This window comes from Ceratosolen solmsi, unplaced genomic scaffold, assembly GCF_000503995.2.
Source record: "Ceratosolen solmsi marchali unplaced genomic scaffold, CerSol_1.0 scaffold26, whole genome shotgun sequence".
NCBI classification, from domain to species: Eukaryota; Metazoa; Arthropoda; class Insecta; order Hymenoptera; family Agaonidae; genus Ceratosolen; species Ceratosolen solmsi.
The window spans coordinates 1,580,238-1,600,300 of NW_011948442.1; the positions used below are offsets into that span (position 1 = coordinate 1,580,238).

Genomic DNA, 20,063 nt, shown 5'->3' on the forward strand with positions numbered 1-20,063 from the left:
TATATAATTATTATATAAATATTAATTATTATATATTATTATTATTATTATTATTATTATTATTATTATTATTATTGTAAATATATACTATTATTAAATCTATTTAATAATATGTAAAATAAAATATTAACTTATTTGTGAATTCTTTGGAAAATACATTAATTTCTAATACTTAATTAAAATTGTAATGAACTTATATGTCAAATGAAAATATTTAAGAGTACAATGTATATTAATTAATTTGAAGGTTTCAGTTACAAAATTATAAGATGTATTTATCTTTCAGCATAATAACGCCGTTTTAAAATCAGTTATCGAATAAAAGTTATTACAGCTTGATATCATGGCTTTTGCAGGACTAAAAAAACAAATAAACAAAGCAAATCAAGTAAGTTTTTTTTACAAATGTAAATTAAATAATTAAATCATTTTTTATTTGTAAATTATTTAAAATAATAAGAAATTTTTTCGTAAATATAGTCTTTTAATTGTGATTCATGTTATTATACAATATATTACTACTTTATCATTAATTCCATTAAAAATTTTAAGTTCCTTCATCGTTTTCAATTATATTTTTAAAATAAATTAAAACATTTATATTTACTACAGTATATGACAGAGAAAATGGGCGGTGCCGAAGGAACTAAGCTTGATGTAGATTTTGTGGATATGGAAAGGGTAAGTTTAAATTTTTTCTAAAATAAATATTAATTAGATATTTAATTATTTCTATTTATTAAATTTTCATATTATAATTTATCATAATGAATAAAAGTGTAAACTATAATTAAAAAACAAAAGATAGCATATTATTATTTGCAAATATTGCAACTCTTTCATATTATATTAAAGTTATCATTTATTTTGTAGCATAACTTTTAATCTATATCATTATTCGATTATATTTTAGTATGTATTATTAGATTGAATTATTATGTATTATTAGATTTAATTATTATGTATTATTAAAACATGTATAATAAATTAATGAATTAATACATATAACACAAATAATTTGTATAATAATTATTTTACGATATCATTTATTAATTATGATATAAAATTTTAAATATTATAATAGATGGAATAGTAAGTAGAAAGCAATCAGGTAAAACAAAATTCGATATTACCAGTAATTTATATATACTAATGATTTATATAGCAAGAAAAAATAATGAAATATAATTATGGAAAATAAAATCTTGAACTTTTTATATTTGTAAATCTATATACAATCAAATCATACGGTTCTGATAAAAGGTTTTTTATTCAAATTAATTCATAGGAATTCTTACACTCTGAGTCAAATATGATAGAAGTAATGAATATATTTTTTATTACATACGTGTACAGTAGTAGATTAATATATATATATATTAATTCATTATATATTATATAAATTCATTCATTTTTCCAATCACTCATTTTAATTTACCAATTAAAAAGTTATAAAATTAGTAATAACAGAATTAACATTATATTTTTAACAATTAACAGTAATGTACAGAAGTAACATAAATATTATATTAAAAAAAAAAAAACAGTTACATAATTTATAAATTAACATTATTAATAACATTTTGAAATACAAATTTCAACTATCCTAAAATATATAACTGCTCTATATATTAACGCAAAAATTCTTAGTTTAATTAAAAATAATATTTAATATTGTTTTACAAAGAAAACAGACGTTACATTTGAATTAGTGGAGGAACTACAAATGAAAACTAAAGAATTTCTGCAACCAAATCCAACAGCTAGAGCTAAAATGGCTGCTGTAAAAGGCATAAGTAAGCTAAGTGGTCAAGCTAAAGCCTCTACATATCCTCAACCAGAAGGTGTTTTAGCAGATTGTATGCTACATTATGGGAAAAAAATGGGAGAAGATAGTATTTTTGGTAAATCCATCATTTTTATTGAAATTCATTACGTTATAATATTACATCATTTTACGATGATGCGCTAAAATTTTATAAGTATCTTTTCGATTATATGTAATTGCTTGTCGAAAAATTATTACTGTAGTTTTGTAATAAAATATAGTATTGTATATAATTATACAATAATAACAAATAAACACAAAATGCATAAATTTAAACTATATTACTTCTCTAAAATCAATAGTATATTAAAAGTTTTTAAAGGAGTATAATATAAAATATTTTCTAATTTTTCAACATAGTTATTCTAAAGCTGAAATTTATTAATAATTATACAAAATTTTCAAATAATTTTTTGAATCATTGGTTTATTGGATTCCATTTTTATATAATTATTTATAATCTTTATGAAGTTTTTTTTAATGCATCTATTTATAATTTATTATTATATTTAATAGTACAATTACGTTCAATAGCCTAAGGTGATTTTATAGGTGTTATAAATTCAAAAGTAGACATGGAAATAGATGAAGTTTAGTGAATAAATGTTGCGTAAGCTTTTTCGGTCTATCTAAGTAGTATAATAAAGTATGCAGAAATAAAAAAGGGTGTTTTAGAGAGGATAATGCACTAACATCGCGTAAATAATTTGATTCAATAAAATAAAAGTGTCCAGATTTAACAATAAAAAAATACAGGAAGGGCAAGTACATCATTTTCTATGAAAATTATAATAAAATAAGAATTATAATATAAATAAATAATATAAAATAAAAACAATTTTAAGAACAATTTAAATATAAAAATGTATATATATATTTATAATAAAAAGATGCAAAATACAAAAAAAGAATAATTATGTAAAGTATTATATATTAGTATATATATATATATATATATATATATATATAGTATATATATAGTAATATATATAGTAAATGTATTATAAGAATAATTAATGTAAAAAATACTCTAGACAATTTTACAAAGTATATAACAAATACAAATATATTGATTTTTTATATCTAAGCTATTGTGAATATAAATAGAACAATGGACTAAAAACAGTGATTGTTGTAAGATATGCAATAAAATTAACACGTATAGAACTTGAAGTTACATAAATAGTAATATTTGTTTATACAATGAAAGTTTGTAAAGTAAATAAAGAATTTATAATTTAAAGGAGGGTGCATATTGGATTGAAGTTGAAACTTTAAATACGATAAGATATTAAAAGAAACAATTATAAATAGCAAATAATACCGAAAATTGAAATTTAAATGAATCATATATCTATGTCAAGGGGATAAGTTAGTCACTTGTTAAAACAGGAGTGCGAAGCCTAATGATAGAGAGTGATATATAATATCTAAGATCTTATTACAGAATGTTAAGTAAAATTCATAGTATTCAAATCAAGATCAACATCTTTCTATATATATAATATAAATTATCTTTACTTCTGACATTTAATTCAAAAAAATATTTATGGTAACTAAAACATACAAAAATTGAATATAAAGAGTCTATTTGATAAGGTGACCAGAGTTATTCATCAAATAATATATTACCAAGGATAAAAAAAATTGTAGGGTCGATATTTAATCAAATTTAAATCATATGTAGAATATAATTACATCTAAGGTAGTAGCTATGATTAAAGGAGAAATTTAGATTTTTTCTAATAGTTTACTTACTTAATTAGACAATAGGATATTTCTCTAAAAAATCAGATCTGAAAAGTAGGGTATACAGAAATTATAACTAGATTATAAGATAATAAAAGATGATAAAATAGTAATTTAAGGATCAAGAAATTGAAAAAAAGGAATTATAATCATTATCAATGTTATAAAACGATAGGATATTCTGTTAAAATTACTTACATAGATATACAATATATTTTTAATGTCAGAAGTTTTGTATGTTATAAAATATAGAGGAATAATTTAAAAGCTATAATATTCCATTGTATATAATTCTTGTGTATATTCCTGATATTATATACCTAATTAGAAAAGGCAAACAATTAATGAAGATTGTTTTATACAATTCGAAACTTGTTGAGACATGCCTAAAAATGAATATGAAATAAATGGCAAGTCAACGTCTATGATTACATATTAGGTAATTACTAAGTTATATATATATATATACTTCTAAATAATAAAAATACGTGTTTAAATAAAGTACTATTAAACTGTTGAAAGATAAAACAGACAAACCTCAAGTATTTAAAAGGTTAACACAAGAATATGCAAGAGTTGTTTTAAAATTATTTAATGAATTATAATATATTAAAACTATAAATAAAAATTCTGTGCAAAAAAACAGGCTGAATAATATAACATCTTTAGTTGCAGTAATAAACATTATAATTTAGGAAATTGTAAAATGTAAGGTTTGAATTTAATAAATGGATGAAGGATTCAGTATATTATATTATATAGAATGTTAACAGTGTGTGTCAATTACAAAAAACAGAAATGATTGTGCTATAAGAATGTCAATGTTTTTATTATTATTGATAATATACTATAATAGAAGATAGTGAAGATTATTTCTATTTAGAATTAAAGAAAAAATTTCTTTATTATAGTAGAACGAAACTCTTAAATACCAGAAGAATGTATTTTCTGGATTTTTGATTGAAAATGTTATATTATGCATATAAATGTTATAATTTTGTAAAACATTTGACGATTTTTAATAACTCTTATGACTAAATATTATAGAAACAATTTGAAAAACTAAAAAAAATCCAGTAGAGATGAATATTTTAGTTTAAAAAGAAATTAGAACAATGCCAAATTTTATCACTTATTCGTAATAATATTTCTAATATGTTCTTTTAATGTATGAATATTTAAATTTCCAAAATATTTTGTTAGTAAGATTACATTTTCGACAATATTTGATATGTTACATACAATAAATAGTTTTAAATAAAAGTATTTTAAAAACGATATATATTGAAATTATAGCATTATAAGAAATTATAGATCATCATTCACATAAATATCATTGTCTTAGGCCAAGCTTTAGTAGAAATAGGAGACTCGATGAAGCAAATGGCTGACGTAAAATATTCTTTAGATGACAATATAAAACAAAATTTTTTGGAACCATTACATCATTTGCAAACAAAAGACCTTAAAGAAGTTATGGTACGATTAAACTATTCTAAACTTCTTTATTTCATTTTCTACTTTATTTTTCTGATTTACAATCATAGTAAGATAAATAATTTCATTTTAGCATCATAGAAAGAAGTTGCAGGGACGTAGATTAGATTTTGATTGTAAACGCAGACGACAAGCCAAAGGTAAATAATAATTAATTATATTATTATATTATTATATAATTAAATTATATTTTTTATAAAACTGTGATAACAATTAATGCAAAAATTATAGCATGTTTTTTAAAAAAGTATAATTTACAGTATGGAATAAAAAAATTTCTTTAAAATTACTTTATAGGAATACAAAAATTAATTTGTTAATATGTTTTCAGAAAAAGAAATTTATTCTTGAATATATTTAAATTTGATCATTCAAATAACAGCTTATTATTTGAATCTATATTTTTATTGTAAATAATTTATAAATAATTTATTTTAAACAGATAATTTAACATATACTTTTGAGTTAAGTGAAATATAATAATATAAATTCTAAAAACAATTCTTTTCGTAAAGTAATAAAATAGGCTTCGCAGGAGACGCCATTTATTTAAAATAACTGATTATTATTTTATATATTATTTAAAAATAACCGTTCATAAAAATGAAGAACATTTTAGTGTTTGAGAGGAATTGCTCTAAAAATGTTAATTTTAGAAATTTGTTTAAAATTTTCAATAGTCATTTGGTTATAAATAAAAAATATTTCATTACCATATATTATACTTTTATTTAATTAAATTAAATTATTTCAAAATTTAATCAAAATTTATTTTTTAATTAAATGCTCTTATATAGTTGCATGCTTCATTGTTCTATATTTCGTTTGTAGTAGTTCATTTATTATTTCCTGTAGTTAATCTTTTCACTGTTCATTTCTAATTTTAAATTATTATTTTAATTATCACATTATCAATTACATTATCAAAATAATCCTTTTAGGATATGAAAAATATAGAGATGTAACTGTAGTACTCAGGATAACTTCTGATAACTTTTTTCACCCTCTTTTTCTTATTCGCTTTATAATATTTGACTTGCCATTTTTCTTCTAATTATTATATTCATGTATATAAAAAAACTATTATTTGATATATAAGAATAAAAAGAACTATATAAAAAATCTCTTTTTATTTAATCAGTCAATACTTTTTTTATTATATTACTTAATATATAATTCAAAATTATTTTAACTGTTTTATTTTTAGTGTAATCAGTATTAAAATTGTTGAATTAGATTTTTAGTTGAAATTCTGATTGATATTTATATAGATATATTCTTATAATACCTAGTGATAATTATATTTAAATGGCTATATATTATGTTTTATAAAATTAGTTTGTGTAAAAATAGTTTGTAAAATTATGCATTTTCATTTCTACCTAGAATTTGAATAGGACGTCCTGTTCCTTAAGATGTAAAAATAATATGGCACATGAGATATTTTACTTGATAGATTTTTTGATACATGTTAAAAATGCAGTTCTCCAATTTGATATTATTCTTATCCAGTATTATTGTATTCTAAATATTATATTGATTCGTCATAATCTGACTAATTAAAAATATTACTTACTCTAAGTTATCGATATATTCCATTACTGAAGCAGATAATCTTGGTTACTTGATATTGATTACAAATTCACTAGTCCCGAAGATAAACGTAGAAATGGAATTGAAAATTTTTATAGAAAGCTTATAGTATCGATATTTTTACCAAAAATATACATAATTGCAATATTTTTTAAGTCTTGTTATATTGAAAATATAAAGATTTAATCGAAAATATACTAAACCATTTCAATAATTGTTATTCATAACGAGAATAATATTAAATGATCATGGCTCAACGTTTCTACAGCATAACTTGTTTTCATTTGCAAGAGATATCCATGAACTGCATTGCATATTACTAAATTTTGTTCTACCTGCCTGACAGTAGTAATGAGTTTTTCGTTTAAAGTGAGTAACATATTTTATTCATTTTCAAGTACATTAATAATTGTGGTCTGGGCTAAATTTATCTCCACTAGTCATTTCTTTTTTTTCCTAATCAAATTTCATTTTTATTTCTAACAAAAAATTTAGATAATCGAATTACTAATAATGATAAATTATTCACTTTTATAGGTATTATAACATTTATTTTCGTATAATTAATTAGTATTCGTGTATCTTAATATTATTTTGATTGAATATGGAATTATCACATATGCAGTAGCAAATTTTTAATATGCATATAACGCAACATTTGCGTACAGGTTCTCACGTTTCAGACGATGAAATACGCCAAGCTGAGGAAAAATTTGCTGAAAGTCTTCATTTAGCTCAAATGGGAATGTTTAACTTGCTGGAAAATGATGTAAGCAACTAATGATTTATTAATAAAATAAAGAATCTTCATCTTTTGGTGTTGGTAACATAATATTTTGTTTTAGATTGAACAAGTAGCACAGTTAGCAACATTTAGTGACGCTCTTTTGGATTATCATCAACAATGCACTGAAATTTTAAGGGTGCTTTGTGAAAAGTTAATTGAAAAGTACGTGTAATTATTTTTAATAATGTTTTATATATTATTATTTTCATTATTTAAACATATTTGTTGTTAGTGATTACATAAAATAATCGATGCATATGTTATATTATTTCAATTTTTGGTCTTTGATATGAAAATTAGTATTTCATAAAGTACTTGATTTCAATACGAAGAATGCAATATTGTCCTTCAATTATTTCTCGAAAAAATCTATAATGTTTGTTAAGCTAATTTACAAAATTATTAAAACTTATTTTTAATATATATACAATATAAACTTTATGAAAAAACTTTTTTTTAATTATTTGATAATATATATAATATTGTTCAAATTACATAAAGCAATATAAAATAGTTAATTATTTGTAGGTAGATATTGTTTATATAAGGAAATATTCCCAGATAAATGTTTTCATATAAATTCCAAACGAAATAAATTTTTTTCATTACTTTCACAAATTCAATATCAAGTTTACAGTTGAATTATTTCTCAGAGTTTTTACATTAATCTTTATTCTATTTAAATAAAATAATTTATTATATTTTGTTTCATTAGAAAAAAATGACTTTCTCTTAAACAATTAATTGAATCTGTCTAAATTTAAAATTATTGTTTTTTTTTATGAAAAATTATATTTTTTATAATTAATAAATTTCTCATCAGCTCACAAACGCCCGAATTTTCTAATTCAACATATTATTATTGACTTATTTTTAATTTACTACTGTATCAAAATAAAAGTTTGCTTGTTGATAAATATAGAGAAAAATTTTTAACAATTTTTTCTAGTGAGGATTAGACCATATATAAGGTTGATATATAGTACATAATTGACAACACGTATTGAATTCTTCATTTATTACACGATAGATTTATTAAAAATATTTATATTTAAATAATATGCATGTACAATAAAATTATTCAACACTAATAATAGATATAAATAACTAATTAGTACAGCTATCAATTGGTACTACAGTAATAGAGAGTAAATGAGAGAGGAAACAGATTTTTTCTCTAGTTTATTCAATAATATATATCACATCATTCATAGGAGTATTAAATAATAATTTAATACGATTTAATTTTTTCAAATATTACAATTTATTAGCAATCAATTAACGAATAGATACACAAAATTGTAATAAACGGAAACTAGTTGTTTAATACTACATATCACAATCTATTTAACTTCAAGATATTGTTAATTAATATTAATTCTTAGATATTCATAAACTTTATCACATTTTCATCAATTACTTGTGGATCAATAGTTATTAACTTATTTGCAAAATGAATTGAATAGAAGAATTAACTAAAAAAAAGAATTATTTATGTTTTAGAAAAGAAGAAGCAGTAAATCGACCAAAATTAGAATTTGTTCCAAAGACATTAGCAGATTTACATGTAGATTCATTACCAACTATAGATACTCTTAATGGTATGCATTTTTTTTTTAAAAATTTGTACACGATGAATTATCTAAAAAAAATTCTTGAACATACTTTACTATTTAAATAAGAAAAGAATTTCTTCATATAAAAAAATATCAAACAGTTGTGATATTATATCCTTATTTTTGTATTAAAAATTCAAGATTGAGTTAAAGGCATTATGAATTAATTAATTTAAAATATTAATTTTTAATGAAATTTGACAACTATATTGTTTACTTAATATGTTAATTAAAATATATTTATAATTTAAATTATGCACATATACTATTTTTATTGTTTGTAAATAGAGAAAATAGAAATTGAACAATTAAAAGTGTTTATAACTATAATATGCATTATAATAAATGTGGATTTTTTATGTATGTGTTATTTCTAACATTATTAACTGTATTCAGAGGTTAAAAAGAAAAAAAACTCTATTTGCAATTGATTAAGTATATTTTATATCGATCGTTGTTGCTGCTAACTCGATGAATATCTTCCGAAATGTTAATTTTATTTTCTAAGTGATTATCACTTAGGATTTAAGTAATTACCATTACTTTACGAGTTTTGCCTTCGCCAATCCTAATAATAGCCAGCTATTCTATATTTTTAAAACGCAACAAGTCGATTATTAAGGTTCTCATATTATATTAGAAAAACAGCTCTTAGTTTTTTCACTCAAAATTTTTCCTTTCAACAACTTCAATTAAGTATTATTTCAGTTTTTTATAATAACGAACATAAAATTTTATGTGTATATAATAATATAGTGGATTTATTTAAAATAATATACACGTATGTAAGAAAAGGTGTGATATTGTTTTCATTTTATTACAATATATTGTATTTTTTATTTGTATCACTGTACGAGATTGCGAGACCTTTTTTCAATGCAATATAGCATCTGGCAAATTAACATTGTAAAATTTGTGTTTAAATTTCAAAACTATCTTGCTCACAACTATCTAGCAATAGTGTCATAAAACATCTGGAAAAACAATACAATAAACATGGAAAAACCCACTCAGTTAGGCATATTGACGAATTCGCTCCGCTCGGTAATTACTTCAAGCATTATGTGCGAGCGGACTTGCGCCCCCCCCTCCCGCTGTCGACAAGTTGTCATGCTGTCGCCAGATGCGTCAGCGGCAACGAGAGCTCTTCTTTCCATGAAGATCAAGAGACGACTAGGCCCTTAATTAAATATGAAGCCACAAGAAGCGCTGCCCGCGCTCTGCAAGGGAGAAGTCTCTGATTGGACGAAAAATAAGGGAAGGGGTTCAAGTAAAGTTCATGGTCAGCAAATGTATTTAAGGGGTGCATTTTTCAATACTCATCGCTCTCGATATAGTTCTTATTCAAATCAGTGTCAAGTGAAAGTCGATTAACGCTGTCAAGGGAACTGTCATAACACGTCCTAGAGGCACGACAACATACGCCTTTATATCTACTAACGCAGTTTAAGAAACCATCGTTACATGTTCAAAAGGAGCGACGACTTCCACTTATCGGATTTTCCATTAACGCTGTCAAGGGAACAGTGCTTACACGTCCTAGAAGAGCGACGACAATCCGCATATCAGAGTCCGGAGACGAGTCAACGATTAGTCTTCGAACCGGCCTTGGTAAAACAAGCTGGAACGGCGAATACATTCTGTACAAACACAAATAATTTACAGGAATAATATGAAGTTTATAAAATTACAAAAATTAAAATACAAATTATTTATTAATAGAATAATTCAATCAAAAAGAAAACCACTAGTTTTGTTATAAAGAATGTGTATATCAATAGTGTAACTATAATTTGTAGAATGAGTGTTTAAAAAATTAGCAAATCATAATGTTAAGATAATTTAAGACAAGAAAATATATATAGTCTAAATAAAATAAAAGTACCACTTCATAACTTCAGTGTGCTCTGAAATATTGAAAATTATTTTAAGAAATTTGTATTCTAATATATTTAATATATAGAAGTATTTAAGACTTAAAGTTAATAATTAAATATAAAAATTAAAAAATAATTTTAACATAAAAATTGAATTGTTTTTACAAAAAATTACTTTAATTTGACAAATTCTGATAATTTCTAATGTTTAAGGTATAATTTCCTAATATTATTATAAAGGTTGAAGAAGAATATATCATAAATCAATAAGTATTTATTTCTCAATATTTTATTCAAGATGGATATGTTCTTCATCGTTGCTTTTGTTTACATCATTTATGTAATATACATGTATACACATAGGCGTATAATTTTATATTCATTACTTAATTCATAGGTATTTTTGAAATTTAAATTTGTACAAAATATATTCGCCGTTCCGACTCGTTTTATCAAGGTCGGTTCGACGGATACAAATTGATGCCGTTGACAACTCAGAGACCACGGGTGTTGTGTGGTAGCGATGAAAAGTCACAAGTGAAAGGGATATAATAATGCAATATAAATCTAGCTGAAGTATTTGCGTATTATTCTGTTATTTATCGATGACAAGGTTGACTATTATTACTATTATTAATTGTAGAACTAAGTCATGGGTTGTATTAATGTGTTTTCGGAGGCAACCGTATGGTAATCTATGCAGCTTGATTGTTGAATATGAAGGTCGAATGGCGTGAAACTTGATTCGTTGATACTCGCGCTATTTGGTGCTTAATTTCATAAGTGTCCGAGCTTGAACTAAGGTGAAGGTTGTCGAAAGGAATGCGCTTTTTGCGGGCGCTAACTTGACGACACGTACTGAAATCTAATTCGCACTGTCGTTCTAGGAGGAGCTTTTTCGCCCTTAGTTGCTTGTCAATGTAATACTCTGAATCTCAAATATATGTAATTAATGTAGTAATAATACTACTTTTGAAGACTAATCGTTGACTCGGCTCCGGACTCTGATATGCGGATTGTCGTCGCTCCCTTTGAACATGTAACGACGGTTTCTTGAACTGCGTTAGTGGATATACGGGTTTATGTCGTCGTTCTTCTGGGACGTGTACCTACTGTTGCTTGAACGGCGTTAATGGACAATCCGAAGATGTGGAAGTCGTCGCTACTTTTGAACATGTAACAACGGTTTCTTGAACTGCGTTAATGGACATACGATGTATGTCGTCGTTCCTCCAGGACTTGTAACTACTGTTCCTGTAACAACGTTAATGGACTTTCACTAGACACTTAACTGAGTATAAACTATATCAAGAGTATACTATATCGAGGGTGTATTATCGAGAGTTATCTCGAGCGGTATATTAAGAGTACTATTAAGAGTGTAATCTCAAGAGTGGAATATCAAGAGTGATGAGTATTGAAAAATGCGCCCTTTAAATACATTTACTGACCATGAATTTGACTTGAACCCCTTCCCTTATTTTTCGTCCAATCAGAGACTTCTCCCTTACAGTGCGAGGGCAGCGCCTCTTGTGGCTTCAGAGCTAATTAAGGGCTTAGTCGTCTCTTGGTCTTCATGATAAGAAGACCTCTCGTTTCTGCAGCCGCATGCGACAGCTTGTCGGCAGTGGCGAGGAGGGGTTCGCTGGCACATCTGGTAACAGCATTGCAACTTGTTGATAGCGCGAAAGGGAAGGAAGGTCCGCTTGCAGTAATGCTTGATGTAGCGGCCGAGCGGAACGAAAATGCAGATGTCTAACTATGGGTTTTTCCCGTGTTTATTGTATTGTTTTTCCAGATGTTTTATAACACTAGTGCTTGATAATTGCGAGCAAGACAATTTTGAAATCTAAATACAAATTTTTACGATGTTACTTGCCAGATGTTTTATTGCATTGAAAAAAGGTCTCGCATTCTCGAACAAAATTCAAAGGCAAAAAATAAATATTTTAAAATTTTTAAATTCAAATACGTAATAATTTTAAAACAAAATTATTGTGAAATGATAGAAATATTACATAAATATAAATTGTATGGAAATTTTTAAATTTTAATCATGATACAAAAGTTAAAATTTATTCTTTAAACGGTTTTAATTATTTTTAATTGAAAAAATACTACCAATTATATTTTTTTGAGTTTTGGAATAGAAAGTGAATGTTTGTACATAGGTTAATATATTTTAACAACTTATGAGTATTATATAAGATTCTATTTTGGATAATTTTCTTATTCAAAATAGTTAATAAATTTGATACTAATGAAATTTTTTTAATACTTTTATTCGATTGTAGATATTCCACAGATTATATATTGTTTTATACTACATATATCGTTGCAAATTGATATAAATACTCAAAATTGTATGAAAGAACAATTTTATTACTTGTAAATATCGATATGGTATTGTTATTATTGTGCATTCATTTTACATTTATAAATTATCAGCTATCTTCTTTTACTTTACTGTAATACAAAACAATACAATGATTTTTTCCAGAATTTTTGATTTAAATAGATATTAATTAGTACATGTACTATACTTTTATGTATGCACTTAATTATTAAATACACATTAAAATTATAATTGATAAATTATGGTTTTAAATTGAACCATAATATTTTTTATCCACTTTGAAGTTTGACCTTTTTTTAAAAATAATTATACTTAATCAGTTACCAAAAATATAATAAACAACAAAAATAAATATATGAACTAATAAAAAAGTAAAATAAAACATTTACCACCACAAATTTTTTAGATAGAACTTTTTAAAATATATTTATATTTAATTAAAACTAGAATAGTTACAGTTATCAAAACTCATATTGCTAATACTATATTTATAACCATAGTAACTAACAAAAAATTAATATAATGTGAAGATATACGATATGTTAAGGTATTCAAAACAAAATTATAAATATATTGTATTCATATTAATAAAATACAATATTATTATTTTATTGCATTTATATATATATATATATATAATATATGTATATATGTTTTAAATTCAGGATCAAGTCAAGCTGGTTCTCCAGTCTCAGCTGATGGAAAGCGTTCTCAACTAGAATTATTTCCAATGAACAGTTCACCACAATCCACCAACGGTAAATTTCATGTATAGAATTAATACTAGCTATTTTTAAATGAAATTATAAGTTGTTTATAAATAAAATAAATTATTATATTAAGAATTTATGACATTATAACTTCAAAAATAGATTTTGGTCGAAATAAAATTTATAAAATAAATGATAATATACGTACACAATACGTATAATAAGTATGTATTATAAGAATATTTATTATAATTAATATAAATTTTTTTAACATTTAAAATTAATAGTCTCAGTTATACAATTTCTGGGGTCTGCTTTTATCCATACAAAATTATTGAGATCTTAATAAAATATTTGTAACAATTATCAGTTATATAATTTCGATAATGAAAAATCTGTATAAAACATGATTCGTATACAGTAATGTATAGTTAATAAATATATTATGATATAGATTATAAATGAATTTATATTCAATATATATATCATGATATAGAAATTAAAACAGAATGATTAGGTACTAATTAGGCATTAATGTTATAAAATTTGCTAAGATACATAAAAAAAGGAAAGTGTATCTAGAAAACAAGAACAGACACATTTATAGAGCTTCATATATTAATATTTAAAAAGTGGAATAAATACAATCATTTTTTTGGGAAGGAATGAATTACAATTTGTAAGGGTTATTTCCAAAACATTTTAAATTTTTATCTGTGTATTTTGAATATCTTTTGAAATAATTGAAAATCTGATAATACTAATATCACAGAAACATTCATTAAAATTCAAGAAACGGTTTATATTCTAAAAATTAGGATAAATAATATATGGTCACAATGTATAGAATAAAAAGATTAATTTTACTACAGACAATTTCGGAATAATCTTAGATTTATAAATATACAATATACTATATTCTATATTTACAAACAATTTATTATACTTTAAATTAGCAAAATTATTCTGTAAATTTTATATTTATACTTTTTATAGATTTTTCTCAACATTATTTTATACGTAGTGTATTGAAAATAATATTGCGAATATTTCAAAAAACTTTTATCACTTATTAGTATAATACAATTAATTAATATAAAATTTAAAAGATAAAAATTATAATTTCATATTCCTATTTTTATTGTTTCAACAGTTAAGCAATTATTTTTCTATATCCAATGTAATTATATTTGATTTTCAATCCCATTATATTTCAATTTTATTATATCATTTAAAATTTTATATACAATTGATAATTGATGATATTCTTATGTTATACACAATATATTTCAAATAATTTTTCCAACTATCGGATGTAATATATTTATGTATTTTTATGTTAGTGCTCGTATTACAGAGTCTTTGATCCAAAACTGATATACTAATAAATTTACAGCTTAATTCATTACGAATTTTGCATGTGTTTATGAAATCACTTTCATATGTATTTATAATATATATCATATTTCACAAGTATTCATCATACTTGCATTCAAATTATTTTCTATATTGATTCTCAAATTTGTGGTATTATGATTTATTATTTTTAAAGAGCAAAAACATGTCACAAATGTTTTTTTGAAAAATTATAACTGCAACTTATTCTTGCTTAAAAAAATATTTTAGTAAATCTAAAAATAATGAAAAATTTATAGTTATTGTTTTATGTTAATATTGTTGTGATAACACTATTTGTTTTTTATCTACTATTTTTGAGTATTAGATTATTAAAACAATAGCATAAGTGTAATTGTGTAATTCTTTTTTAATTATATATCAGAGATTGACGTATCTTTTATAACTTAAAAACAAGTATTTTTATTAGATTATTACAATGAACATTCATTACAAATTTTTAGAACGTCATTTTTAACAAAAATATTGATGTAACACAAGATAGTATAAATTTCTATAATTTTTAAGCTAATTTTTCATTATATTTAGTTTCTCCATTACCCTCACCGAGTAAATCACCATCAAAAACACCATTACAATCTCAGAAACAACCTTGCTGCACAGCACTTTATGATTTTGAACCTGAAAATCCTGGAGAACTTGGATTTAAGGTAAATATATTTTAGTTTTAATATAATATATTGTTAGAAAATACTTATAAATATAAAATATAAAATATAATGGTATAAAATATATATCTGATATATTAACTAAGACTCATTTGAAAATAGCAAGACTATATATATATATATATATATAACACACTCAGTATAGCAAACAAGTAAAAAAGATGGAAATAAAATTATGGTGAAAGCGTTCATTTAATTAATCTACGTTCTCAGTCTTGACAACAATTTCGTTTTTTTTAAATATCACTGTTATTTATAATGCTAATATAAAAAATGATTGAATAACTGAAAGAGAAGCTGGAAAAAAGAGCTCTTGTATTTGAATAAAAACAAAAAAATTACATGTATTTTTTAGTTTTAATACTCAAAGTTATTTATATTGCATGATTTAGATTTCTAATTATTTTTAAATATATATCTATTTACAATTATAATTGTATATAATAAGCACAGAAATATAACATGCTTGAGTACATATCTATGTACTTACAAATGGAAGTCTCTAAATCTATAGAAATAAATACCTTTAAAAAAAGTATTAAAATATTGAGAAAATAGTACATATGAATGGATTTATGAATTTGTAAATAAGTTTAAAAAATAACTTGGAAGATACAAATTTATGTAAATTTAATATGCGTGGTTAAAGTAAAGCTTGAATTAACTAGGATTTCAAAAATAGATACTTAAAAGTTATGATGAATGCGAAACTAGTGCTATAACCCTACGGTCATAATTTGCTTATTTATCTTATTTGCTCTCTTCTACTTTTTTTGATAATTATCTAGTTTTTGCAGGTTTGGAGATACATTTCGCCTGTATGAATATATGATAAAGAGCAAATCAAAATGTGTTTAGAGTTAATCTTGATACTACCTATAAGTTTTGTCTTTGAAACAGAGAAATCAATTATAGAAAAGATTATTATATTTTTATAGTGTATTTAATTTTCAAAAAAAATCAGTTGAAAATTAAAAATGTCATACTTGACTATATGACAAATACTATTCCTATAAAAGGAATTTCCATGAAAATACATTAATGGTTCTGAAAAAAATATATTAACTTAAAAATAAATATTTGCACTAGTTTATTAAGAGTTTGATCTTTAATTTTTAATTTTTTAAAAATATTTATTAAAAATATTTTGTTTATTATTACATAACCTGTAGTAATGAAAAATGTAACATAACACAATATCCACATTTTTAATTAAATAATGTTTGAATTTTATTAATGCATCATAGCAAAAAATGTACCAATCATATTATTAGTGAATTTGTATTTATCTACAATTACTAACTATTTTATGTTCACTAATCCTTATATTACAATATGAGTTTTCACCTTATCTACTTTGTGTTAAGTAAAAATAAAAAATAATTGATTAATTATTTTAACTGTTGTTCATAAATAATGGTTTTAATTAATACTGCTATCATTGTAAAGAATATCGTTAATCATTTCAATATATATTGCAATTTTTAATTCAAATGTAACTTCTTTTCTGTAACTTACCGAGGGATTTCAAAGTTGAAAACTTTTTCATAAGGTATTGACAAGTACTTTACTTCTTTCTTAAACTATCTACAATTTTTTACTCATAATTTTTACAGATATAAAACTGTGAAAACTAAATGTACAGCTGTGTTTGTCTTTTTTTAAAGTATTTTAAGTTTGTAGTAATAAATATAAAATAAAAATAGTAATGTAGATATATTAAATTTTTATGAGTATGAAATTTAGACTGTAAACTTATAATAAAGCATTTTGAAACATATTTTCATATCTTTTTTTCAATTGTCTAACTATTTTATGATTTAATTTAAAGTTTAAGTAATCTTGTATCAGCTTATAATCCACATGGTTGTACTATAAATAATAAAATGCTGATAAAACAATAATTTGGGATAAAAATGATTTAATCTTAATAATGAAATCTTAAAATAATAATTATTGATTAAAGTATGTATTTTTATTTTTTAAGCAGAAATTTTGTTCTGTAATGATAATACAAAATATTTTATTATTTATTCTTTGAATTATTATAGAGATTTTATAAAGATTATATTACAAAATTTTATATACTGAAAATTTTCTATTCCAAAATCTTATTTAATTTTTTATTACAAAATTATTTGTTGTACATTTATTAATTATTAGTGTTCCTAAAAATCATTATATTTTGATTAATAGTAAACATAAAAAATTTATTTAAAATATAAAAAAATTCTAGAAAATATTCAGTATGTACAATGGACACAATTAAATTGAATTCATACTTAAATTTATCACTTGAAGTTTTTGATTAATGAATATTAACATATCATTCTTTGTTTTGTAGGAAAATGACACTATTACTTTAATCCAGAAGATTGACGATAATTGGTTTGAAGGTTGTCTTAATGGAAAAATGGGTTATTTTCCTGTATCTTATGTGCAGGTTATTGTACCATTACCCTAAACAGGTTGAATTGATACATAAAGCAAAAATTTTACTCTTTTAAAAAGTTTTTGACATCTATCGCAAAGTAGCTATAATAAATACTATTTGGATTGTCATTCATCATACTTTTGAAATCACAATATTCGTATATTGATGGATATATGCTTTTCTCATAACTACTTTCAGAATTAATAGGTTGACAATATTTGGTAATAACATTAATGCTACCCTACATACATACTACATATGGATGCTCATCGTTATTTACTATTGATTTAAAGAAATGGAAAACATTTTTAAAATTAAAACAAAAAGAAAAACTTTAAAATTTTCATCCAACAGAATTCGAAAATATTAATTTTTTTTACTTATATACCTGAATTCCCATAATAGACTATATTTTGATTGTATTTTTTTAGTATTTTTAGTTTATAAAATAATAAATCATGTACTCATACAAATTTATAACATTTAATACATCATCGTAAATATAAGAAATGATTTATTTTAAGTTTTAAATTAATAATAAAGTTCCTTCTTTTTATTTAAAAATATATAGATGAATAATATAAACTATGTAAATAGAATGAAAATAAAGTATTCATAAATATTAATCGCTCATTAACAAATGTTTAGAATTTCAAATTGCATTTTGCAATATGTTAACAATGTTAAAAAAATATGTTACTGAATAAAATAAATGTCTATTAATTGAACAAATAAATTAAGAACAAATTAATAATAAAATATATAATTATTTATTACAAACATTTCCATATAAATAATAAATATTTATAGTATGTTCATATTGGACAAAGTTATTTAAATTATTGTCGAAATTAAAAACAATTAATAATTAGTAAATATTTTAATATGTGCATTATATTTGTAAAGAAATAGTCATGCTCTCTTTTTTTTCTTTAAATAGTATCGATTAAAAAAATCGAAATGTTTATTAAATCTATAAAAAGAATTTTTCATTGTAATATCTTTTTATTCGCTGTTTATGTTAAAATTCTAAATTGAACGTTAACATGAAAATCTTGTGGCAATATATATACTATTAGATGTTATAAGAACCATGCCTGTGACAAATCGAAAACAAAAATAATTGGCGCTTGTCATATAGTATGTTTTTTAAAATTTCTTTTGATAATTTTATTAACTAATTTCTACACAATTATTTATATAGATTTGATATACATCGCTACATATGAGAGAAATAGCTACGATAAAAAAAAGTTTAAATGATGAAAGTACTTACTAACAGTAGGCCATACTAAGATTTCGTAGAGTGCAAGAAGGATTATAAGATTTTGGGATATGAATATATCTATTATATTAATCTGAACTAATATAGTTTTAATGAATAAATACTTTTATTAGGTGTATGAAAACAAGATATGCAAGTATTGTCCGTATTTATGTATATTAAATATATAATTAATCGATAATTTTACGTTTATATCTGAGAGCGAACACATATGTGCGTATTAATAAATTTAATTTTTAACATAGAC

At 22.7% G+C, this 20,063-nt stretch overlaps 1 protein-coding gene across 3 annotated transcripts in view; it reads left to right on the plus strand.

The window, feature by feature from the left end:
• EndoA (SH3 domain containing GRB2 like, endophilin-A) overlaps positions 1 to 18,973 on the plus strand; it is a 32,068-nt gene extending 13,095 nt beyond the window's left edge. For 2 of the 3 annotated variants that reach the window (XM_011504060.1, XM_011504061.1), the window contains exons 2-12: positions 287 to 388; positions 613 to 681; positions 1,688 to 1,904; positions 4,923 to 5,056; positions 5,148 to 5,214; positions 7,336 to 7,436; positions 7,513 to 7,616; positions 8,958 to 9,055; positions 13,969 to 14,061; positions 15,958 to 16,079; positions 18,442 to 18,972. In XM_011504060.1, the coding sequence (XP_011502362.1) occupies positions 344 to 388; positions 613 to 681; positions 1,688 to 1,904; positions 4,923 to 5,056; positions 5,148 to 5,214; positions 7,336 to 7,436; positions 7,513 to 7,616; positions 8,958 to 9,055; positions 13,969 to 14,061; positions 15,958 to 16,079; positions 18,442 to 18,561 (1,170 nt within the window). In that variant the 5' untranslated portion in view covers positions 287 to 343 and the 3' untranslated portion in view covers positions 18,562 to 18,972. Of the gene's footprint in view, positions 1 to 286; positions 389 to 612; positions 682 to 1,687; positions 1,905 to 4,922; positions 5,057 to 5,147; positions 5,215 to 7,335; positions 7,437 to 7,512; positions 7,617 to 8,957; positions 9,056 to 13,968; positions 14,062 to 15,957; positions 16,080 to 18,441 lie in introns of all 3 variants that reach the window. The other variant, XM_011504062.1, reaches the window with a different exon arrangement.
• Positions 18,974 to 20,063: the final 1,090 nt, after the last annotated feature.